This window comes from Theropithecus gelada, chromosome 16, assembly GCF_003255815.1.
Source record: "Theropithecus gelada isolate Dixy chromosome 16, Tgel_1.0, whole genome shotgun sequence".
Taxonomy (NCBI): Eukaryota; Metazoa; Chordata; class Mammalia; order Primates; family Cercopithecidae; genus Theropithecus; species Theropithecus gelada.
The window spans coordinates 48,225,371-48,248,500 of record NC_037684.1 but is presented as its reverse complement, the minus strand read 5'-3'; the positions used below and the strand labels follow the sequence as shown (position 1 = coordinate 48,248,500).

The following is a 23,130-nucleotide window of genomic DNA, read 5'->3' as shown; positions in this document are numbered from 1 at the left end:
GACACAGAGTTGACAAATACCAGACCCTCAGCACATTTGTTGAAATGGATGAATCTCAAAGGATTCTCTGGGAATCTGGTGGCTAGAGGAGTCGGGACCACGAGGGACTCCCGCTCTCATCAAGGCGAGGAGCTGCTTTCTCGGAGGAGGGAAACTGAGTCAGCGCCTCCCTCCCTCATAACCGAGGGCCTGCGGGACTGTCTGAACACGTGGGTTTGACAGGTCATAAAAAGGGGGAACCAGGAGAGTGGATGCTCAGAAAACATTAATGGGCAAGACAGACTGAGAAGGAGGAAAGTGGGGTGGAGAGGGCCAGCTGAGACGCGGGCCCGGGGCCAGAGCAGGGATGAAGGGTGAGGACCTTGGCGGGTGACGAGCTGCGAGGGGGGTTTTGGGCCCTGGGGACTGCGTGGCAGCGAAGGAGATGGAAGCGGAGGCGGGTACAATGCTCCGACGCAGAAGGAAGAGCGCCGAGGCTCCGGGTGGGAGCTGAGAAGGCACCCAGCGTGCGGCGGCGCTGGGTTGGAACCGCGGACTCCGCGGGTCTTCAGCGGCGGGCGCGGCAGGTGCAGGAGGCGGACCCACGCGGGGGCGGGGCCTGTCGGGGCGGGGCAGCGAGGGGCGGGGCCGACGCGGGCCGTGGGCGGGGCGCGCCGCTAGTCTCCTGCCAGAGCCGCGGGGGCCGCGGAGCTGGAGCCGGAGCTGAAGCCGGAGCCGGGCTGGAGTCGGGGCGGGGGCCGGGCCGGAGCGGGCTCCAGCGCCATGGGGTCGTCCGACTCCAAGCTGAACTTCCGGAAGGCGGTGATCCAGCTCACCACCAAGACGCAGGTGCGCCACGGGGGCCCCGGCCTCCCCATCCACCTGCCGGGCTGGGGGCTGGGCAGGGCCGGGGGTACGCGAACTTGGCTCGCCGGGAGATGGGGGACGGGCGGGCCCCGAGCATGACGCCAAGGCCAGCGCCGGAACGGGACCCTGCGGCCTGTACCTCGAAGCTCCATTCCCTGGCGCTAGTCCCCCACCCTCAGTCTCCTCTCCTGGGAACACCCCTCTCCCCGAAGCCGCTGCTGCCACCTTAGGCTGACGTGTGCCTACTCCCCGAGCCGGCGACACAGCTGTCCGCCTCCTGTCCCGCCCCCCGGCGTCCCCAGCTTCGCGTCTCCAGCCTCCTGCCGCCCCCACCCACCCATCCACCGTCCGCTCCCCTCCCTGTCCCTCATTGCCCGCGGGTCCCGGACGCACAGTCCCGGTTGACTCAATACAAACAAAGCCTGGCTGGCGCCCGCCCCGGGTCAGAAAAACAGCTGGTGTGCGCGGCAGCGGCCTCGCTGGGCCCTGGTGGATGCCCGTGGGCAGGGAAGGCCCAGGTCTTCCTGGGAACACGCAAAGAGTGGCGGGCAGCGAGGCAGCGTGGCGAGGGGCCCTGTCCCCAGGCCTATTGAGCACAGCCTCCCAGCTGGGGACCTCTCCAGGGGGCTCCCCGCGAGGCCCTGCGAGGGAAAGGCTGTTAGCCTGTGTGCTCTGTTCTCTGGCTCAGGGGTGGGAACCCGCAGGATGGCCCTCAGGCAGCTGGTGAGGGGCCTAGGGACCCTCCAGCCTAGTCCGTGCTCTTAACTCTCTGGTGAGTCCACAAGTGGCCCAATGGCCACCTCCTTGTCCCCAACACACATCACCTGGCCCCAGCAAGACTTCTTGTCTGCCCACCCCTTCTCTCCTGGGTTTTTGAACCAGGCCACTCTGGCCACAGAGATGCTCAGCCCTGACTCCCCATGTCCCCCATATTCAGGGGACTCAGGACCTGCTGCCATCTGGGACCTTCCTCTTTCCTGGTTCCCCACCTCCTGCTCTCCGGAGTTCTCTCTTGCTGCAGGCAGAGTGGGATGGAGGAAGCCAGCTCCCACGGCCAGCTGGTCACAGCTCCAGGGGCCAGACCTTGCTCCCTCACCCGCTTCCCCACCCTGGAAGGGTCAAGTGCGTAGCAAATGCCCAGGGCCTTTGGAGAGTCCAACCTGGGCTGAAAGACTCTTGATAGAAACCAGACTGCACTTCACTCCCCACAGCTCCTGGGTCGTTCTGGAGCTTGGCTTTTTTAGGATGGGGTTTTCGTTCTGTGGGTGGCAGGGAAGGTGGCAAGTGGGCTAGCCCCTCAGTGTAGGGCTGCAGGGAGAGGAGCGGGGAGGCAGGGAGGAAGGGAGGCTCCCATGTTTAACTGCCTGGAGAAGAAGCACCTTGCTGGAGGATTGCGCTTTGGGCTCGGCAGCTGGGGTGCCTTGCCAGGCCAGTGGGGCCAGCTCAGCAGGGTACCAAAGGCTCTGGAGTGGCCTAGATTCCTACCTGCTCAGGCCTTTTCCCCAAAATACTGTGCTTTTCCCCAAAATACTGTGTCCCTCTTTCTTTCCCTGGCTACGGCCCTATGATGGGCCACTTGAGATGGTGCTGTTCTGTTTCCCAGCTGAGGACAGTGAGTGGCCTTGGAATAGAACCTGGTTAGGCTGGAGATCAGACCAGCCTTCCGGAGAGCACTAGGTCCTGTAGGCGGGCGGGGGCCTGGGATGCCCGGAGGGAGAGGCCCTCAGCGGCTGAAGCCTTGGACTCTGTGTAAGTGACCTGGCTTGGGTGGCTTGAGTGGCTTGGGTGTGAGGACCAGAACCCAGACGGTCATCACTGACCTTACCACTTGGAGTCCCCAAGGAGATTCAGGCCAGTTGTCCATAGGATGATATGTGGTTCCAGGCTCTTACAGGGTGTGGCTTGGGCAGCAGACAGGCCGACCTAGCACCTCTTCCCGTGGCCTGGGCCTGTGTCCCTGCTGCTCCACCTTCCTCGCCTTCCTGCCCTGCATCCTGTTTTCTTCCTGCCCCACCGTCCAGTCCTGGGTCAGGCCTGACCCTGGTCCTGAGAGCCAGCCGCTTTGGCTGTTTCCTGGTCCTTCCTCATAGTAGGTGGGGCTCTGGAGGGAGACATTCCCAGACTTGGAACCTTCTCCCAGATCCCGCGTGTTTGGAATTCTCTGCTGCAGGCCGGATGAACCTGGCGGGTGAATATTTACACGTGTATACATGTATGTGCGTGGAAATGCATGGTGACACAGTCCTCCAGGGCAGGCTTAGCAGGCTCGAGTACTAGGGTACCTTCCCCCTGCACACTTGAGAGTCAAAAGATACAACTGCTCCCCAGGTCTGAGTGGGGGTCTGGTCTGAGCAGGGGCCTGGAAAAGCTGGGTTAAGAATATCTGATTTTGGGGGGCTGGGCTCAGTGGCTCACGCCTGTAATCCCAATACTTTGGAAGGCCGAGGCAGCGAATCACGAGGTCAGGAAATTGAGACCATCCTGGCTAACACGGTAAAACCCCATCTCCACTAAAAAAAATACAAAAAATTAGCCAGACTTGGTGGCGGGCACCTGTAGTCCCAGCTACTCGGGAGGCTGAGGCAGGAGAATGGCGTGAACCCAGGAGGCAGAGCTTGTAGTGAGCCAAGATCGTGCCACTGTACTCCAGTCTGGGTGACAGAGCAAGACACTGTCTCAAAACAAAAACATCTAATTTTGGGCCAGGCACAGTGGCTCACGCCTGTAATCCCAGCACTTTGGGAGGCTGAGGTGGGCGAATCACCTGAGGTCAGGAGTTTGAGACCAGCCTGACCAATGTGGAGAAACCCCACCTTTACTAAAAATATAAAAATTTGGCCGGGCGCGGTGGCTCAAGCCTGTAATCCCAGCACTTCAGGAGGCTGAGACAGGCGGATCACGAGGTCAGGAGATCGAGACCATCCTGGCTAACACGGTGAAACCCCGTCTCTACTAAAAAATACAAAAAAACTAGCCGGGTGAGGTGGCAGGCATCTGTAGTCCCAGCTACTCGGGAGGCTGAGGCAGGAGTATGGCGTAAACCCAGGAGGCAGAGCTTGCAGTGAGCCGAGATCTGGCCACTGCACTCCAGCCTGGGCAATAGAGCGAGACTCCGTCTCAAAAAAAAAAAAAAAAAAAAAAAAATCTGATTTTGGCCAGGCGTGGTGGCTCATGGCTGTAATCCTAGCACTTTAGGAGGTGGAGGCAGGAGGATTGCTTGAGCCCAGGAGTTTGAGACCAGTCTGGGCAACACAGCAAGACCCTATCTCTAAAAAATAAAATAAAATAAATTAGCTGGACTGGGTGGGGTGCACCTATCGTACCAGCAACTCAGAGGCTGAGGTGGGAGGATTGCTTGAGCCCAGGAGTTCGAGGTTACAGTGAGCTATGATTGCGCCACTGTACTCCAGTCTGGGCAACGGAGCAAGACCCTGACTCAAAAACAAACAAAAGAAAAAGAATAAGGGAAGAAGGATACCTGGTTTTCCACCAGAGTAGCTCAGTTTCTGTGACCCTAGAAGCAGGGGCCTGCCTACCTCCAGCAAAAACACTTCCTTCGAAGATCAGGTATTAGAAGCTTCCTTGGGCTGGGTGGAGGCCAACTGGGGTCATTAAGGTAGGCACCGAGCCATGTATCTTGCATTAGAAGCCTAAGGGGCCTCCGTGACCCTGACTAATGCCTGTAGCATCAACTTGGCCTGGGCAGGTGATCACCAAATCTGAATGTCCAAGCCACAGTGGGACCAGGAGAGGAGGCCCAAGCTGAGGAAAGAGGGAGGCAAAGTTCTGTTCCTAAAGTTCAAGGCTGGGATCTGTCGTGGCTGGAATCTCTCCTCTGCTTCCAGAATGGGCTATTAAGTCTCTTTCTTCATTTTGGATTTAGTCCCCCAGTGATACTGCCTGATGAGCTAGGTCAGAGGTCTTGCCTGCTTGTGCTTAGTTGCTGCCCTTTGAAGGGGGTAGTAGCTGCCTGGGAGGTGGGAAAAGTGTCAGGGACGGCAGCTTCCCAGAGGCGCTCCCAGATGGCTCTGTGGGTTTCCTGGGATGGCCTTCCTTACCCCACCATGGCATTGGGGTGCCATGTCCCTGCACTCCAGGGAGTGCCAGAGGGCTGTCCTGGCTGAGGGCCCAAGGGCCAACAAACCCCAGCCCCACGGCCCTCCTTTAGCCTTTGTTCCTCTCCCCCAGTGAAGAACTGGCTCTACCAGTTCTGGGACTGAGAATCATGGCCACATGTTACCCTGCAGCTCCCTGGGGTGGGGTGGGGGTGTCTGCTCGGGGAGTGGGCTGGGGTATGCCTGGACCTTGGTGAGGCATGCGACCCCAACTCTGAGTTTGGAGAGGTCCACTGGTGCTCAGCCCTGCTCTGTGGTCAGGCTGAAGGGGTCCCCAGGACTGAGCGCAGCTTCGGTGGAACAAACATTGGCTGAACATCTGCCATATGCTTTACCGGCAAGGTCAGGGATTGACAGGGCTTCAAAGCACGTGCACCCAGACTGTGGAGGCAGGAACTACGCAGGGTGGGGGGAGGGGTGGGGCCGGAGGTTCCCAGGTGGGAGCAAGCAAGTCTGGGGCTCTGGGAGGCTTCTTAGAAGAAGTAGCTTCAGAGAACAGAATTATTATTATTAAATATTTAGAGACAGGGTCTCAGTCATGTACGCTGGGGTACAGTGGCATAATCACAGCTCACTGCAGCCTTGAACTCCTGGGCTCAAGCGATCTTCCTGCCTCAGCCTCCTGAGTGGCTGGGACTACAAGTGCGTGCCACTACACGTGGCTAATTTTTTCTTTTTCTTTTTCTTCTTCTTCTTCTTCTTTTTTTTTTGTAGAGATAGGGTCTGTTACCCAGGCTGGTCTCCAACTTCTGCGCTCAAGTGATCCTCTCGCCTCAGCCTCCCAAAGCACTGGGATTACAGGTGTGAGCCACTCTGTCACCGAGGCTGGAGTGCCGTGGTACGATCCTGGTTCACTGCAGCTTCAACCTCCTTGGGCTTAGGCAGTCCTCCCACCTCAGCCTCCCAAGTAGCTGAGATGACAGGTGTGTGCCACCATGCCCAGCTAATTTTTTTTGATTTTTTTTTGGTAGAGATGGTATTTTGCCATGTTGTTCAGGCTGGTCTCAAACTCCTGGGCTCAAGCAATCCATCTGCCTCAGCCTTCCAAAGTGTTGGGGTTACAGGTGTAAGCCACCGTGCCCAGTCATTATTATTATTACATTTTTTATTTTTTCGAGATGGAGTCTCACTCTGTCGCCCAGGCTGGAGTGCAGCGGTGTGATCTCAGCTCACTGCAACTTCCGCGTCCCGGGTTCAAGTGATTCTCCTGCCTCAGCCTCCCCCGGTAGCTGGGATTACAGGCATACGCCACCATGCCCAGCTAATTTTTGTATTTTTAGTAGAGAGGAGTTTTACCATATTGGCCAGGCTGGTCTCAAACTCCTGACCTTGTGATCCGCCCACCTCGGTCTCCCAAAGTGCTGGGATTATAGGTGTGAGCCACCACGCCTGGCCTATTATTATTATTGTTATTACTATTATTATTTTTGAAATAGAGTCTCACTCTGTCGCCCAGGCTGGAGTGCAGTGGCGTGATCTTGGCTCATTGCAGTCTCCGCCTCCCGAGTTCAAGCGATTCTTCTGCCTCAGCCTCCTGAGTAGCTGGGATTACAGCATGTACCACCACACCCAGCTAATTTTTGTATTTTTAATAGAGACGGGGTTTCACCATATTGGCCAGGGTGATCTCAAACTCCTGACCTTGTGATCCGCCTGCCTTGGCCTCCCTAAGTGCTGGGATTACAGGCGTGAACCACTGCGCCTGGCCATTATTATTTTTTTTTAACAGAGTCTTGCTCTGTTGCCCAGGCCTGAGGGCAGTGGTGCCATCACAGCTCCCTGTAGTCTTGACCTTTGGGACTCATGGGATCCTCCCACCTCAGCCTCCTTAGAGGTTGGGCGGGCCCACCTGGCGAATTTGTTTTTATTTTTTGTAGAGACAGGGTCCCTACAATGACCATGTTGCCCAGGCTGGTCGTGAACTCCTGGGCTCAAGCAATTCTCCCACCTTGGCCTCCCAAAGTGCTGGGATTACAGACATGAGCCACCATGCCCGGCCCCAGAATTATTTTTAAACAAGATATATATTGTTTTCTGATGATAAGAGTAACGTGTATGAAGTGCAGACGTGTGGTGGTAGCAGCAACCTCAGGTTTTATTGGCTGTAGGATTTCAGAGAAGGAAGAAAGCCGTGTTGGAGAAAGCAGGAAGGGGTCTTGCCGAAAGTGATACTTGGAAGGAGCCGTAAAGGGATGGGCCTGAGGAGGTGCACGTGCCTTGGACACTCTGGTCCCTGAACATTCAAGAGGAGAAAAGTAGTAACGTGTTCTTACAGACAAACATAAAGAAACCTTCGCCTCCCAGGTTCACACAATTCTCCTGCCTCATCCTCCTGAGTAGCAGAGATTATAGGTGCCTGCCACCACGCCCGGCTAATTTTTGTATTTTTAGTAAAGACAGGGTTTCACCATGTTGGCCAGGCTGGTCTCGAACTCCTGACCTCAGGGGGTCCACCTGCCTTGGCCTCCCAAAGTGCTGGGATTACAGACATGAGCCACTGTGCCCGGCTGGGCGTGTGTGTTTTTAAGGCCTGTTGCCTCTGTGGGAATGGATTTTGGAATACATTGTTGTGGGGAAAAGGGAAAGAGGAGAAGAGAGAACAGCTCAGGTGAAGGTAAAGAGAAGAGATGGCAGGGTGGAGTCCTGGGGTAGTAAATGCAGGTGTGTGTGTGTATAACATACACATGTGTATGCATGTGTGTCTGTGTGCATGTGGGTAAGGCATGTTTCTGTGAGATCTTGGTTGAGTGCTGGGCTGAGATTTGGACTTGTCCCAGCAGGCAGTGGGGAGCCTTTGAAGGGCTCTGGGTGAGGAAGCAGTGCCTGTGGCAGTGGTACATGCAGGATGCCACCTCGGTGCATGGGTGGGCAGCAACGTAGAGGCAGGATTGAAGGAGGTGGATGTGAAGGCGGGAGCCCTGGCGAGGGCAGCCTGAGCTGCAGCACTGGAGGTGGGCGCTGAGAGGGGCGAGTTGGGGTCTGAGAGCCGCAGAGGTGAATTCACCAGATGTGGCAGCTATTTTGGGTGTGCTGCGAGAGGGTAGAGACTGGAGGCCTGTGGCGGGCAGCCTGGGTGACTGGGAACGGAGTACAAGTTGCCTTTGGTCTTCTTCCCATGGAGAGAGGGCACAGTCTTGACCTGGATCCCCGGGCATTTGACCTAATGGTGTGGCCTGGGGCTGTGCCGAGGTGCGAGGTCAGCCTGCCTTGTCAGGGGAGGATGGTGACTTAACCAGGGTCACACAGCCCCTCAGGGGTGGCGCTGGGCTTTGGCTGACTGTGCCTAGCTGACCCCGACCATGCACGCCCAGTGTCTCCAGCCTGACTGTGCTATCCAGGGGTTGTGGTGGCTGAAGGATGTCCCCCACCCATGTGGGAAGGCTCTGGGACCCCAGCTGGTAGGGGGACTCTGGCTTCCCTCTCGGGGTCTCTCCTGGTCACAGGTTGGGCAAACTGTGGGCTGTCTGGCCAGGAGTTGTGTAACTCTGGACCCTTGGTCCCCCGACAGCCTGTGGAAGCCACCGATGATGCCTTTTGGGACCAGTTCTGGGCAGACACAGCCACCTCGGTGCAGGATGTGTTTGCACTGGTGCCAGCAGCAGAGATCCGGGCCGTGCGGGAAGAGTCACCCTCCAACTTGGCCACCCTGTGCTACAAGGTGAGGGCTGCCCAGTCCCTCGCTGCCACTCTTCTACCCTCCCAACCCACAGCAGGAGAAGGCAGGCATATCCAGGACCTCCCGACCCCCAGGTCCGGGCAGCCCTGTGGCTTCACCCAGCTCTCCCACTTCTCTCTCTGTGGGTCTCCTCACTGGGCAGAGGGACCATGGCAGCCGCCATTTATGGGGGAATCCTCCGGGCCACATCTAAGTGAGCACCTTCTATAGATCGGTTCATTCAGCTCCCCCTGTGGGGTGGGTACTGCTAGTGTCGCCAGTTTACAGATAGGGAAACTGAGGCTGGGAGACTCACTTAGCAAGGCCTCAGCCATCCAGTGACGACCTGGGCCCTGGCTGTCCTGATGCTTCAAGCTGCTCTGGCCTGTGTCCTCGTCCCCCCAGGCTGGCTGACCCCGACTCCAGGTGGCTCCTCCGCCTGTGGCCGCACTGTCTCTCCTCTGCAGCCTGGATGCCCACCTGACCCCAAGTGCCAGGGTCCCCTCCCCACCTTCCAGCCTGCCCTCTGCTCCTGCCTGCCCCCACAGGCTGTTGAGAAGCTGGTACAGGGAGCTGAGAGTGGCTGCCACTCGGAGAAGGAGAAGCAGATTGTCCTGAACTGCAGCCGGCTGCTCACCCGCGTGCTGCCCTACATCTTTGAGGATCCCGACTGGAGGGGCTTCTTCTGGTCCACAGTGCCCGGGGCAGGGCGAGGAGGGGTCTGTGGGCCTGGCCAGGGCTGGGTGGGAGGCAGAGTTGGCGTCACAGGGAGAGCGCCCTTCAGGGCCGGCCATGCTCCTCCAAGCCTCTTCTGGGATTTGGGAAGTGCGGGGGTGGGGCCAGTGGGTGCTGTGAGGGATGGTGTTCACACCACCTCCTTGGGCCCTCAGTTCCCCTCCCGTGGGGGTTTCTGTGTCCACAGTCCGGAATAAGTAGGGTGTGGAGAGAAGCTGAGAGCCAAGGGTCACCGGGCAGAGGTGGGGGCAGAGGAACTGGGCCCGCTGAGGGCCGGAGAGGGACCGTACTGTCCTCTCTCCCCCACACCACCTGCCCTGGGTTTATCTCTGGGTGAGGTGCCAAGGGATGCAACACAGCGATTCCTAGCAGGGCTGAGACTCTTGATGTTGGGGGTCGCTGCCCAGTCCCCACCAGTCGGTAGGGGAGTTTCCCTTGCTGTTCCCGGCCAGGCTCCCTGCTCTGCCCCACTTCTGCCTTGGGAGGTTTGGGGCAACCAGGAGTCCACTTCCTGTCCTTTCAATCCTCTGCCCATGGGTGCCTGCCTGGGCTCAGCCCCTGTCCTCCACCACCCCGTAAGCCCTGGGCCACCTCTCCCTGGCCAGCTATCACTGAGGCAGCCTGTGGGTGCTGTGTCCCCAGCAGGGAGAAGAGGATGATGAGAATGCCAGGCCCCTGGCCGAGTCCCTGCTCCTGGCCATTGCTGACCTGCTCTTCTGCCCGGACTTCACAGTCCAGAGCCACCGGAGGAGCACTGTGGTGAGGGTCCCCCAGCCCCCCACCCCCAGGCAGAGCAGGCTCCGGTCCTGGGTTGGGGCCGGGCCAGTTGAAGTTCCCTTGGGCAGATTGCACTGGGGGCCAGGGGGCTCCAGGAGAGCTGAGCTGCCTGGCACGTGTAGGCCTGGGTGGTGACTGGTACAGCTGGAGGGAAGCCAGCTGGGGCTGGCCCTGCCTGCTGCATTCGGATGGCTGGGCACAGACACCCATTGTCTTTGCCTGCCCAGGGTGGGTGGGGTGCAGGGCTCGGACACAGGAGGCCTGGCCCTCTTGCTTCCTGTGGCGGCATGGACTTCACCTTGAGTTCTCTGCCCACCCCCAAACCCGCGGCACCCAATCCCCTGCCCCTCCCTCCCTCTCTCCCTGTCCCATGCTGGACTGAGCAAGTGAAAGAACCAGTGTGAGATGGAAGAAAAACGAGCTTTCAAGAGGCCTAAGAATACTCATTCCTGCCCTTGTGCATGAGGACCGGGCCATTTTGAGGACCTGTCTTTAAGAGAATGGGGGGTCTCTGCCCCATGGGACTGTGCGAGGCGCTAGGTGGTAGGGTTCTGACCCAGGCTGCTGTTCACCTCTCGACCCCTAACCTGGCCTCTTCCTGGCCCTGTCCCGAGGACTCGGCGGAGGACGTCCACTCCCTGGACAGCTGTGAATACATCTGGGAGGCTGGTGTGGGCTTCGCTCACTCCCCCCAGCCTAACTACATCCACGATATGAACCGGTGAGCTTTGTCCAGGCCCAGAGCCCTCTTTGCAGCTGGGCCCCGGGCCGGGCCCCCACATAGCTCAGAGAGAGCCCATGGGCTCTCCCCAGAAGACCGTCCTCACCTGTGACCCGACCTTGGCCTCACAGGGGTCAGCAGGGGTCACTTCCTTCCATGGACCTGGACTGGGGCGCTAGGCTGGGTGGGCGGCACCTCCAAGAGGGAACTGGGATCCTAAGGTCCCCCCCTCCCCCCTCCAAGGATGGAGCTGCTGAAACTGCTGCTGACATGCTTCTCCGAGGCCATGTACCTGCCCCCAGCTCCGGAAAGTGGCAGCACCAACCCATGGGTTCAGTTCTTTTGTTCCACGGAGAACAGGTGAGGTCCCGCCTTTCTGCCGCTCTCCTCCCTCTTATTCCAGGCAACCCAGAACTGAGTCCACTCGCCAGCCCCGGGTCTCGTTTGAGGGGAGGTGCTGCCCCCTGGTGGTGATAAACTTTAATTTACCAGCAACATCTTACACCAACCCCTTCAGTCTCTCTTTGGAGTCCTGGACAGGACAGAATCTGGGGGCCCCTCAGTGATCCCTCCCTGGGTTCTCCATCAAGAGCCGCCTGTCCAGTTGAAATAGGATGCAAACCACGAGTGCAATTTTAAAATTAAAAAACGTTAAAAAGTAAAATTGGGCCAGGCGCGGTGGCTCACACCTGTAAGCCCAGCACTTTGGGAGTCCAAGGTGGGCAGATCACCTGAGGTCAGGAGTTCGAGACCAGCCTGGCCAACATGGTGAAACCCTGTCTCTACTAAAAATACAAAAATTAGCTGGACTTGGTGGTGGGCGCCTGTAATCCCAGCTACTAAGGAGGCTGAGGCACGAGAATCACTTGACCCGGGGAGGCAGAGGTTGCAGTGAGCCGAGATTGCGCTACTGCACTCCAGCCTGGGTGACAAAGTGAGACTCCGTTTCAAAAAATAAATAAATAAATAAAATTAATTAATAATATATTTCATATAACCCGATATACCCCAAACTTTAGCATTTAACATGGAATCAGTATACAACATTATTGAGCTGTTTTACATCCCCCCTTTTTTTTTTTGAGATGGAGTCTCGCTCTGTCTCCCAGGCTGGAGTGCAGTGGTGCGATCTCAGCTCGCTGCAAGCTCCACCTCCCGGGTTCACGCCATTCTCCTGCCTCAGCCACCCCAGCAACTGGGACTATAGGCGCCCGCCACCACGCCCGGCTAATTTTTTTGTATTTTTAGTAGAGACAGGGTTTCACCATGTTAGCCATGATGGTCTCAATCTCCTGACCTCGTGATCCACCTGCCTCGACCTCCCAAAGTGCTGGGATTACAGGCGTGAGCCACCGCGCCCGGCTGGCACATCCCCCTTTTCATACTAAGTTTTCAGAATCCAGTGTGTATTCTGCACTTATAGCAGGTCTCAGTTCCAATCAGCCACATTCCAAGGGCTCGACAGCTCCTTGTGGCTTGAGGCTGCTGTTTGGGATCCTGCAGTTTAGAGACCGGGTTGGGGTGTATGTGTGACAAATACCCCGAAGGGCACGAAGGCCCAGCCCACATGAGGCTCTCATGGACTGTGGGGGACACGTGAGCACGGGGTGGGGGGCTGTCACACGTGTCACATGGCAGGGTTGAGTATTTGAGCAGGTAGCTCCCACGGGGAGCTGCGTTGGCCGCATAGGGTCAGTGCCCAGCAGGTGGCGGTCAACCTCCGCCTTTCAGACTCTGGTCCCTACATGACACGCCTTATTCAGGTTTCCTAGTCTTCTGCTCAACCTTCTACCCTACTCCAGAAGAGAAGGCAGCTAGGCAGTCCCCTCCACCAGCCATGGTCAGAGGCTGGCCAGAGCTTTCTTTCTCACCAGCCTTATCAGGCAAACTGCCACCCTTTGTCCCTCACTTAACCTCTCTGGGTCTCAGCTTCCTCATCTGTAAGACGAGCAGCTTGAACTCTGACATCTCTTGAGTCTGAGTGGAATCATTCTGTGGCCTGGGAACTGGTTGGCTGAGCCTGGGCTCTGCTCCCCGAGGGGAAGCCCGCCTTCTCCATGGGCCTCCAATCCCATCTCTGAGGCCCTGAGGGAGGGTATCTGCCCCTTTAGACCCTAAGGGGTATGAATGTGCCCTACTCATGGTTCTGGGCTTCCCCCACCCACTCTTTCCAAGCCACTCCCTGGCCTGGCGCTAAAATGCTTGTTGAATGAGGCTGACCCTCCCATGTGGCCAGAGGGGTGTGGCCAGGGGGCTGGGCCCCGGTGGAGCCTCTGCAGCCTTGTCCCCTCTTCTGCTGCAGACATGCCCTGCCCCTCTTCACCTCCCTCCTCAATACCGTGTGTGCCTATGACCCTGTGGGCTACGGGATCCCCTACAACCACCTGCTCTTCTCTGACTACCGGGAGCCCCTGGTGGAGGAGGCTGCCCAGGTGCTCATTGTCACCTTGGACCACGACAGCGCCAGCAGTGCCAGCCCCACTGTGGACGGCACCACCACTGGCACCGCCATGGATGATGCCGATGTAAGGATGGGAGCATGAAGGGCAGCTGCTGGGGCTGCGGGTGGCCGGGAGGACGCCTGCTTACCACAGGCTTCTCCTCTTGGCAGCCTCCAGGCCCCGAGAATCTGTTTGTGAACTACTTGTCCCGCATCCATCGTGAGGAGGCAAGTCCATTCCCCACAGTGGCTTTGCAGGGGGCGGGGGGATGCAAGTGAGACAGGGATATGGGGGATCCTGACCCCTCCATGAAGGAACCATGCTCTCTGTGGGCTGGGGCCACCCCAGATGAAATATTGGCAGGGCTGTGAGGGTTTCAAGGTGCAGGAAGGGCTGATGGCCTCACCTGGGTAGAAGTAACTGGGAAGGCTTCTAGGAGGAGGCGGCTGATGTCATTTCAGAGGTGGTGGGGAGAGAGGGGAATGACAGTGGACAAGGGCTTCAGGCCAGGCAGTCCCAGTTCACGTGTCTTGTGATCTTGGTGGGAAGGTGCTTGAACTCCCAGAGTTCTAACTTCTGCAGCTAAAACACAGGACACTAGCTGCCTTCTCACCCCAGCTGGTGGCAGGTCTCAGTAAATGACACAACAGTGGAATGCCCCTCGAGTGTGATGGGGTGATGGGGGAGTATTTTGGGGAGGGGTAGAAGGATGGAATCTGTCAACCATGAGTCTAAGGTGGGCAGGGACGAGGTTGAGGGTGTGCATGTGTGGGAGCTCACTGGGAGCGGCAGCCTTGCTCAAGGGGTGCACAGCCCAAGGACAGAGAGTCTGCAGTCTGGTGGAGGGGCCAGGGCTGTCCACACCTATGAGGGACTCCGTTTCCTGAGGCATCGCCTCAGGACAGCTATGGATGATAGCATCAGGGCCCTCGGTCTCTGGAGGTGGGATCTGGCTCTAGGGGAAGGAGGAGGCATTTGTGGGGGGCCTGGGCTGGGAAGTTGGAGCTGTGGGGATCATGCTGGACAGGCCCGCTGCTCTGTCCTCACCCCCAGGACTTCCAGTTCATCCTCAAGGGTATAGCCCGGCTGCTGTCCAACCCCCTGCTCCAGACCTACCTGCCCAACTCCACCAAGAAGATCCAGTTCCACCAGGAGCTGCTAGTTCTCTTCTGGAAGCTCTGCGACTTCAACAAGGTGGGCCAGCCTCGAGGGGCCCTGCAGGAAGATGGAGAGCAGCTGCTCCAATAGCCCAGGGGCGGGGACAGTGTCAGACTGAGGGGGGTGGGGCAGAGCTGCCCCTCCCTCGAACTCAGCCCACTTGGTCCCTCCCCATACCCCCAGAAATTCCTCTTCTTCGTACTGAAGAGCAGTGACGTCCTAGACATCCTTGTCCCCATCCTCTTCTTCCTCAACGATGCCCGGGCCGATCAATGTAAGACCAGGGTGGGGTGGGATGCTGGGGGCTTTCCTGGTGGCGAGGTGGAGGGCCCGCCATCTGCCCTGCCTCCCAGGAGCTCAGGCCTGGCACTCTAACCTCCCGGGAGGGAGGCCCCCAAAATGGTCCCTGTCTGGGCCCCTCCCTCCCCCTCCCACCCGAGTGACCCCTCCCACGTCACCTGCCGCAGCTCGGGTGGGCCTGATGCACATTGGTGTCTTCATCCTGCTGCTTCTGAGCGGGGAGCGGAACTTTGGGGTGCGGCTGAACAAGCCTTACTCGGTTCGCGTGCCCATGGACATCCCAGTCTTCACGGGGACCCACGCCGACCTGCTCATTGTGGTGAGGGGGCTCGTGTGGCTGGGCCCAGCTGGTGCAGGGGCGGCGTCCTCTTGGCTGAGTCTGGAGGCAGCGGGGAGCCCACAGTGCCCCTGTCCCTCCCGGCACAGGTGTTCCACAAAATCATCACCAGCGGGCACCAACGGCTGCAGCCCCTCTTCGACTGCCTGCTCACCATCGTGGTCAACGGTAGGGACCCGGAGCTCGCACTCCCTGCACTCACCACCAGGTGGTGCCAGGCCACAGGCCAACCTGCCACCTGCTCCGGGGTTCAAGCCCCTCCAGCCCACAGAAAGAAAGCAAACTTGTGTGCCGTTCATAGTAGCCACATTAGAAAAAAAGGGTGACAACAATTTAATAATATGTTTTATCTATTCCACTATATCCCAAACACCATCATCTCAACATGTAGCCTATGTAAAAATTACTAATGAGATATTTAATATTCCCTTCTCACACTCAGTCTTGTCGCCCAGGCTAGAGTGCAGTGGCGTCATCTCAGCTCACTGCAACCTTCTCCTCCTGGGTTCAAGCTATTCTCATGCCTCAGCCTCCTGAGTAGGTGGGATTACAGGCGTGTGCCACCACACCTGGCTAAGTTTTGTGTCTTTAGTAGAGTCAGGGTTTTGCCATGTTGTCCAGGCTGGTCTCAAACTCCTGACCTCAGATGATTCGTCCACCTCAGCCTCCCAAAGTGCTGGGATTACAGGCATGAGCCACTGCATCTGGCCTTTTTTCTTTTTTAAATTTTAACCATTTCTTTGACATCTGAAGGAGTTTAGCCCTGTTTATTGGAGCCATTGGTAGTCCAATAACACTTTTACTTTATTTATTTAATTTTATTTTTTTATGTTTGAGACAGAGTCTTACTCTCTGTTGCCCAGGCTGGAGTGCAGTGGTACAGTCTCCATTCACTGCAACCTCCCGGGTTCAAGTGATTCTCATGCCTCAGCCTCCCAAGTAGCTGGGATCACAGCATGTGCCACCATGCCTGGCTAATTTTTTTTTTTTTTTTTTTTAGTAGAGACAGGGTTTTGCCATGTTGGCCAGCCTGGTCTCGAAGTCCTGGCCTCAAGCAATCTGCCTGCCTTGGCCTCCCAAAGTTCTGGGGTTACAGGCGTGAACCACCACACCCGGCCATATTTCATTTTATTTCTAATTATAGTGATGGGATCTCACTATGTTTCCCAGGCTCATCTTGAACTCTTGAGCTCAAATGATCCTCCTGCCTCAGCCTCCCAAAGTGCTGGGATTATATAGGCATGAACCACTGTGTCTGGCCTCTTGTGTGTTTCATTTGTGCAGAATACGCATTAGGACTAGCTGTGTTTCAAGCACGAAGCGGCCATACATGGCTGATGTCCACTGTGTTGGGCAGTGCAGGTTTGGATAATTGGAGTCACACAATATGGGGATGTGGAAGCCCCACCCTTTCTGCCTTTGCCATCCGTGTCCAGTCCCCACCCTCACCCAGCAAGGACTGCACACAGCTGCTGGGGAGAGGAAGCAGAAGGAGTCAGGCTCCCTGGGGTTCAGGACCTAGCAAGGCAGGTGGCCAAGGGCTGGGGCAAAATGCCTTCAATGTGAACATCTTTTGGAGAGGATGGTCGTGGCTAGGGCTGGCTGGCCTGTCTGTGGCCTGGTTTAGACTGCAGGGTGGGTAGTGTGGGGTGGTAGAGGCCTCTAGCTGGGCTGTGATCTCTGGGGCCAGGACTGTCCCTTTCCCTCCTGGTTCACCCTCTGGCTCCATCTCACAAATCTCAACTGAGGCAGTTCCGAGAACACATTTGTGAACAAGACAGCGCCGGTCCCTGCCCTGCGGAGCCCTCAGCCTAGGGAGGGAAAATGACACAAGATAAGGAAGTGTGCAGATAGATCAGCGTGGAATGTCAGGCTGGGTGTGCCCCCAGGGTGGGGCCCCAAAATACATCTCTAGTGACATGACAGCTTGACGTTCTAGAAAGATTTAAAGTCCTGAGTTTGTATCCTTGCACGATCATTTCATTACTGGGGAACTTGGGCCAAGTTTACAATCTTCTTTGAGCCTCAGTTTACCTATCTGTAAAATGGGGATGATCTTGTCTGTGTCCTGCCTCCCTCATGGTATGGAGGGACTGGCATGGGTGAGGTGCGTGTGGCTGTGTAAGCAGGACAAGCTGTCTTCATAGTCGAGGGGTGAGGGTGAGGCCTAACTGCCTCCCAGGACTCTGCACGCAGTATGGCCAGTGTGGACTCGGCCTCTTGGGCCTTGGACTTCCTGGCTCTGCAGGGGTCAGGGAGGGATTGGGAGCAGGAGCCTGTTGTTCCACCCAGGCCCAGGATGTGCAGGGATGGCTTGGTGGGGCGGGGGGCCCAGGAGTGAGCTGGCCCCTCCCCTACAGTGTCCCCCTACCTCAAGAGCCTGTCCATGGTGACTGCCAACAAGTTGCTGCACCTGCTGGAGGCCTTCTCCACCACCTGGTTCCTCTTCTCTGCCGCCCAGAACCACCACCTGGTCTTCTTCCTCCTGGAGGTCTTCAACAACATCATCCAGTACCAGTTTGACGGTGAGGCACCAGCCTGAGGCCCTGGTGATCAGGGTGGCCAGTGGGCCTCCTTCCTACCTAAGGAGGGCACAGCCCAGGAGGTGGCCTCTGGGAGGTGCTGGACTGCTTGCCTTCTGCCCCCCGTTCATTCATTCAGTGTACATTTATTGAGCATCTATAGTGTACCTGGGTGCAGGGGATACAGTGGGGAACAAAGCTTTGCTTCTTGCCCTGTGGAGCTCACAGCTGGGGCTGGAGGCAGGGAGGGAGGCTTCAAACAGATGATTACCCTCTAATGGACATCTGAATTTTTTTTTTCCGATGGCATCTCACTCTGTCACCCAGGCTGGACTGCAGTGGCGTGATCTTGGTTCACTGCAATCTCCTTCTCCCAGGTTCATGCAATTCGCCTGCCTCAGCTTCCTAAGTAGCTGGGATTACAGGCGCCCCCCAATATACCTAGCTAACTTTTTGTACTTTTAGTAGAGACAAGCAATCTGCCTGCCTCGGCCTCCCAAAGCACCAGAGTTACAGGCATGAGCTGTTGGGCTGGGCTTTCCCCTTTGTGGGATTTCACCATGTCAGCCAGGCTGGTCTCAAACTCCCGACCTCAAATGATCCACCTGCCTCGGCCTCCCAAAGTGCTGGGATAATAGGCGTGAGCTGCCACACCTGGCCTGCAGTGTGATAAAAGGGAAGTGCAGAGTAGTAAGACCCTGATGGGCATCTTAGCAGCCTGTCTGCCCAGTGTCGCAGACACCCGGCTGCCTGCTGTCACTTCAAGCCTTGCCACTCGTTAGCCCTGTGACTGGGGCACGTCACCTGACCTCTCCGAGCCTCAGTGCCCTCATCTGTAAGTTGCTCATAACAATGGTTCTAAGAGTCCTGGTCTCAGAAGGTATTGGGAAGATTGAGCAAAATAAGCCCCAGAAGGCACTTAGCACAGTGCCTGGCAACTGAAAAATGATCAATTTTTATTATTGCTAGGTCCAAAGTCGGTCAAATTTGCAGTGATCTCTGAGGGAGAAATAGGGGTAAGGTGGGGCACGAGACAGCACATGCAAAGGCCCTGGGGTGGGATGTGGAACTGAAAGTGAAGAGTATGGCATGAGGCGGACCAGAGATGGGGACTGGGGCCTGAGAGCTGGGAGAAGTCAGCAGTGGGGGATGGACGGCAGGCACACGCCACGTTATCCTCCGTGACTCCTCCTGGCCACCATGCTCGGGGAGAGTCAGAATACTTAACAGCTGGCCTGCTGTGGACGCTGCCATGCTGGGGCCTGTCCTCCTTGCCAGGTGTTAGCCCTTTAGTGCTGGGTTGTGGAGGGGGACTCAAAGGCACTGGGGCAGGGGTGTTGTGGGGTGCTCTGGTCTGACATGCTGGGATAGCCATAGTGGGCACACATAGCCAGTGCCAGCAGCCCTGCCCCAGCACTCTCTCTTGGGCTCCCTGTACCATCTCCAACCCCTTGGGCAGACACACTCCTGTCCTCCAAACTCCCCCTTCCAGGAAGCCCACCCAGATTGGACCGGGGGAGCTGGAGGGGGCCTCCCTGAGGTGAGGCATGCTCCCTGCCCATAGGCAACTCCAACCTGGTCTACGCCATCATCCGCAAGCGCAGCGTCTTCCATCAGCTGGCCAACCTGCCCACGGACCCACCCACCATTCACAAGGCCCTGCAGCGGCGCCGGCGGACACCCGAGCCCTTGTCTCGCACCGGCTCCCAGGAGGGCACCTCCATGGAGGGCTCCCGCCCCGCCGCCCCTGCAGAGCCAGGCACCCTCAAGACCAGCCTGGTGGCTACTCCAGGTCTAGTGCTAGTGGAAGGGAGAGGAGCGTGGATACCGGTGTGGCTGGGGGAGGGACACGGTCTCAGGGTGTCACCCCCATCTCTGGCAAATAGCGTGGCTTGTGTATGGAATCCGAGGGGATGGGGCTGGGCAACAGGGATGGGGGGAGGGTACTGGGTGGGCTTAGCATGTGTAGCTTGGTGTTAGGGGCAGAGCCTCAGGGCGAGTGTAGACTCTGGAGGGATGAGCACAGGAGAGGGTGTTGCAATGATCAGACACTGCCTCTAGAGCCAGCGGAGGTTCCAGAGAGAAGCAGGAGTAAAACAAACACAAATAAAAAGTAAAGTGGGTGGAGGAAGGGCTAGAAGGGGCACTGTGGAGGGGGGTCCTCACTCCCACCTCTGCCCTGCCCAGGCATTGACAAGCTGACGGAGAAGTCCCAGGTGTCAGAGGATGGCACCTTGCGGTCCCTGGAGCCTGAGCCCCAGCAGAGCTCAGAGGACGGCAGCCCGGCCAAGGGGGTGGGTGATGGGGACTCCTGGAGCCAGGCGTGGCTGGCCCTTCCCTTCTCCCCTGGCCTCTGCAGTGGGGGCTGGGCCGGGGCACTCTGGGGTCACCTGCAGCAGAGGGGCAGACACCCAGTGCCCAGGACATTAGGGCCAGCGCTGCTGACTCCCTTGGGGGTGGGGGCCTTTCACAGATCCCTCCCTTGTTTACTGGTCCCGGCGAAGCCCTTGGCCTTCAGACTTCTCATCCCTCCGCCTTATCTGAGCTGGCCTTTACCCAGCCTGCCCTGTCAGCCGCTGGCCCTAAACCTGTCACTAGGTTGGGCTGGGCCTGGGGCCTGGGGCAAAGGCTGCTGGGCTGGGCCTTCCCCTTTGTGGGATTTCCAGCTGCCAGTGGAGAGGGCTCATTGCCCCCCACTCTACCCCTCACCCAACCCTGCCATCCCTCACCCCTGTTCTTTTCTGGGGGCCAGGAGCCCAGCCAGGCATGGAGGGAGCAGCGGCGACCATCCAGTTCATCAGCCAGTGGGCAGTGGAGCCCAACGCCGGAGTGGGTGAGGGACCCCATGCCAGGCGAGCAGGGGCTGGGGTTTGGGCAGATGGTACAGGGGCGGGAGCTGGGTTGGGGTTCCCTGGCCCAGGGAAGCTCAGTGAGGATGGCAATGAGTCCGAATCGAAGGACCCTGGTGTAGCAGCCTGGCTCCGGCTCGGTCCTTCCAGCTGGTGACATCCCACGTGTTCGGCCTGTCTGGCTCGGTTGCTTCCTTTGTCTCCACTGTTGCCAGAGTCCCCAGCAGGATTAAGCCCCAGGCGCCCTCAGTGCTCTCTTCCTTAATAAATCACTCTTTCCGACTTCCTTCCCTGAATCTCATCCCCACGCCCTGTGTCTCCTGAGATCACGCCAGTTGCACTGGAACAGGGATAACTGCCGTTCCTGCCTGACCACGCTGTTGTGAGGGCTAAAGGCGACAGTCTCCCGAAAGGCACGTGGCACAGCCATGGCTTAATGCGGAGCCATGGCGCTTGCCATCAATAACAATGAACTGTTCCGGGGTCCTGCTTGGTGCCAGGCTCGTGCTGCAGGGAGCAGGGGTGCTTTCTGCCTTGGGGAGCCTGTGGTTCTGGGTCAGGGTCAGGCTTGCCCTGCAGCCTCCAGGGGTTGCTTTCTCAGCCCCAGGAACCCCATCCCTCCCCAGGTCCTCTCCTGGAAGTCAAAGCTGCCGCTGCAGACCATCATGAGGCTGCTGCAGGTGCTGGTTCCGCAGGTGGAGAAGATCTGCATCGACAAGTGAGTCGGGCGCCAGCAGGGCCAGGGGGTGTGGGCGGGGCCGGGGTGTGGGCGGGGCCAGGGGTGTGGGCAGGTGGACTCTGGGCGGGGCCAGCCTAGGCTTAGGTGGGTGTATGATGGGAAGCATGGGTCTTGGGAGTCCAGAGTGAGCCCTGTGCTCCTCTAGACCACGTGAGTGTGCTGGAGACAACCCTCTCCCTGCAGGGGCCTGACGGATGAGTCTGAGATCCTACGGTTCCTGCAGCATGGCACCCTGGTGGGGCTGCTGCCCGTGCCCCACCCCATCCTCATCCGCAAGTACCAGGCCAACTCGGGCACTGCCATGTGGTTCCGCACCTACATGTGGGGCGTCATCTATCTGAGGTGGGCCCCGGGGGGTGGGGTGGTGTCCGCCTGAGAGCCTGCCCAGCAGGGCTCAGCAGGGACCTCAGCTCTGGGCCCCACCACCCATGGTGGACTTCATGTCAAGACAGTCAACTAAGGCAGCCTTGCCTGGTTGAGGGTGGCACCTGCAGCCCAGGGTGGGACATCGCGATGGAAAGGGTTGGCTTGGCCATTCCTGCCACCCAGCTCCTCCTGGTGCCTTGTCTGCAAGGTGCCCCAGCACCTGGGTAACCCCCCACTTCCTTCACAGGAATGTGGACCCCCCTGTCTGGTACGACACTGATGTGAAGCTGTTTGAGATACAGCGGGTGTGAGGATGAAGCCAACGAGGGACTCAGTCTAGGGGAAGGCAGGGCCCTGGTCCCTGAGGCTTCCCTGACCCACCATTCTGGCTTTAAATTACCACGATCAGGGCCTGGGACAGGCAGAGTGGCCAAGTCCTGAGTGTCAGGCCCCAGAGACCCCTGTGGCCAGGACAATGTGGACCGACTCTGATCTCCCTCAACCCCTAGGCTGGACTCACAGGAGCCTCATCTCCGGGGCTAAGCCCCCACCAGAGACCACTGCCCCCAGTAGTCAGACTCCCCCTTTAAGACCTGGCTCAGTGCTGTCCCCTCAGTGCCCACCCACTCCTGTCCTGCCCAGTGCCAGAGGCAGAAGCCATCAGGTCACTGTGCCCTAAGGGGTTTGACCAAGGAACCACGGGCTGTCCCTTGAGGTGCCTGGGCAGGGTGAGGGGGTGCTTCCAGGCTCCTAACCCGAAGCCAGCTGTTCCAGGCTCCAGGGAAATAGGTGTGGCCAGGCTGCTCCTCAAGGAGGCTGGGAGCTGGCTGACTGCAAAAGCCAGGCTGGGGCACCTCCTGTATACTTGGGCATGGTGTGGGGTGGTGAGGGTCTCCCGCTGTATTCTCCTGGTCTGTGGAAATAGCCTGGCTCCCTCTTACCCAGTAATGAGGGGTAGGGAAGGGAACCGGGGGGAGCCATTTAGTCCTCCCTGCCCACTGCCTGGATGGGGCGATGTCACCCCCTCATCCTTCCCCCAGCTCTGGCCCCTGGGTCCCGCCCCCCAACCCCCTGTGTCAGAACAATCTTTGCTGTGTACAATCAGCCTCTTTACAATAAAACCTCCTGCTCCACATTCTGACTGTGTGGTTGAGGCGAGGGGCCAGGTGTGGCTCTTGTCTTCATTGGAGCTGGGGACTCTGCACCTCAGAGGGCCCCCAGTGCATGACTGGGAACCAGCATTTGTTATTTTCTTGGGTGGGAAAGCAGGATTAGACCCTGTCACCTAGGGTTTGGGGCCCCTGGGCTGTTGCCACCCAGAGAAAGAGCCCACAGGAGAGGCCATGGGGCCACCCCAGGCAGCTACTGAGACAGCGCGGGCAGGGCTGTGCTTGCTAATGATTCACTTCGGTGGCAGGGGGCGGCGGGGGGGCATGAGGAGGAGGGCAGAGCCTCATCTGCAGGGCCAGGGCTGCCCTCTCTGGCCTCGCCCCAGGCAGAGCCCGCTGTTTGCACTGGGCTCAGGGAGATGGATGGCCTGCCACACCTGCCCTTTCCCTTCCATTCCTG

At 58.3% G+C, this 23,130-nt stretch overlaps 1 protein-coding gene across 3 annotated transcripts; it reads left to right on the top strand.

Moving 5' to 3' along the window:
• Positions 1-618: 618 nt before the first annotated feature.
• On the top strand, positions 619-22,696 carry HID1 (HID1 domain containing). Of its 3 annotated transcripts, none has more exons than XM_025362829.1 (19): positions 619-828; positions 8,470-8,619; positions 9,165-9,335; positions 9,997-10,110; positions 10,743-10,849; positions 11,093-11,209; positions 13,152-13,374; positions 13,461-13,517; positions 14,344-14,484; positions 14,632-14,722; positions 14,916-15,067; positions 15,175-15,253; positions 17,446-17,610; positions 19,172-19,399; positions 19,795-19,901; positions 20,360-20,440; positions 21,083-21,174; positions 21,379-21,537; positions 21,809-22,696. In XM_025362829.1, the coding sequence occupies exons 1-19, from the start codon at positions 763-765 to the stop codon at positions 21,870-21,872; spliced, it is 2,364 nt and encodes a 787-aa protein (XP_025218614.1). In that variant the 5' UTR covers positions 619-762; the 3' UTR covers positions 21,873-22,696. The 3 variants fall into 3 exon arrangements, with proteins under 3 accessions (XP_025218614.1, XP_025218613.1, XP_025218615.1); XM_025362828.1 differs by having other exon boundaries at positions 9,994-10,110; XM_025362830.1 differs by having other exon boundaries at positions 699-828; positions 9,165-9,304; positions 9,994-10,110.
• The last annotated feature ends 434 nt before the right edge of the window (positions 22,697-23,130 follow it).

Coding starts and splice junctions, on each gene's coding strand:
- HID1 (XM_025362828.1), top strand. CDS start 763: ATGGGGTCGTCCGACTCCAAGCTGAACTTCCGGAAGGCGGTGATCCAG. Junction 19,902..20,359: donor ACGGCAGCCCGGCCAAGGGG/GTGGGTGATGGG, acceptor TCTGGGGGCCAG/GAGCCCAGCCAGGCATGGAG. Junction 21,538..21,808: donor TGGGGCGTCATCTATCTGAG/GTGGGCCCCGGG, acceptor CTTCCTTCACAG/GAATGTGGACCCCCCTGTCT.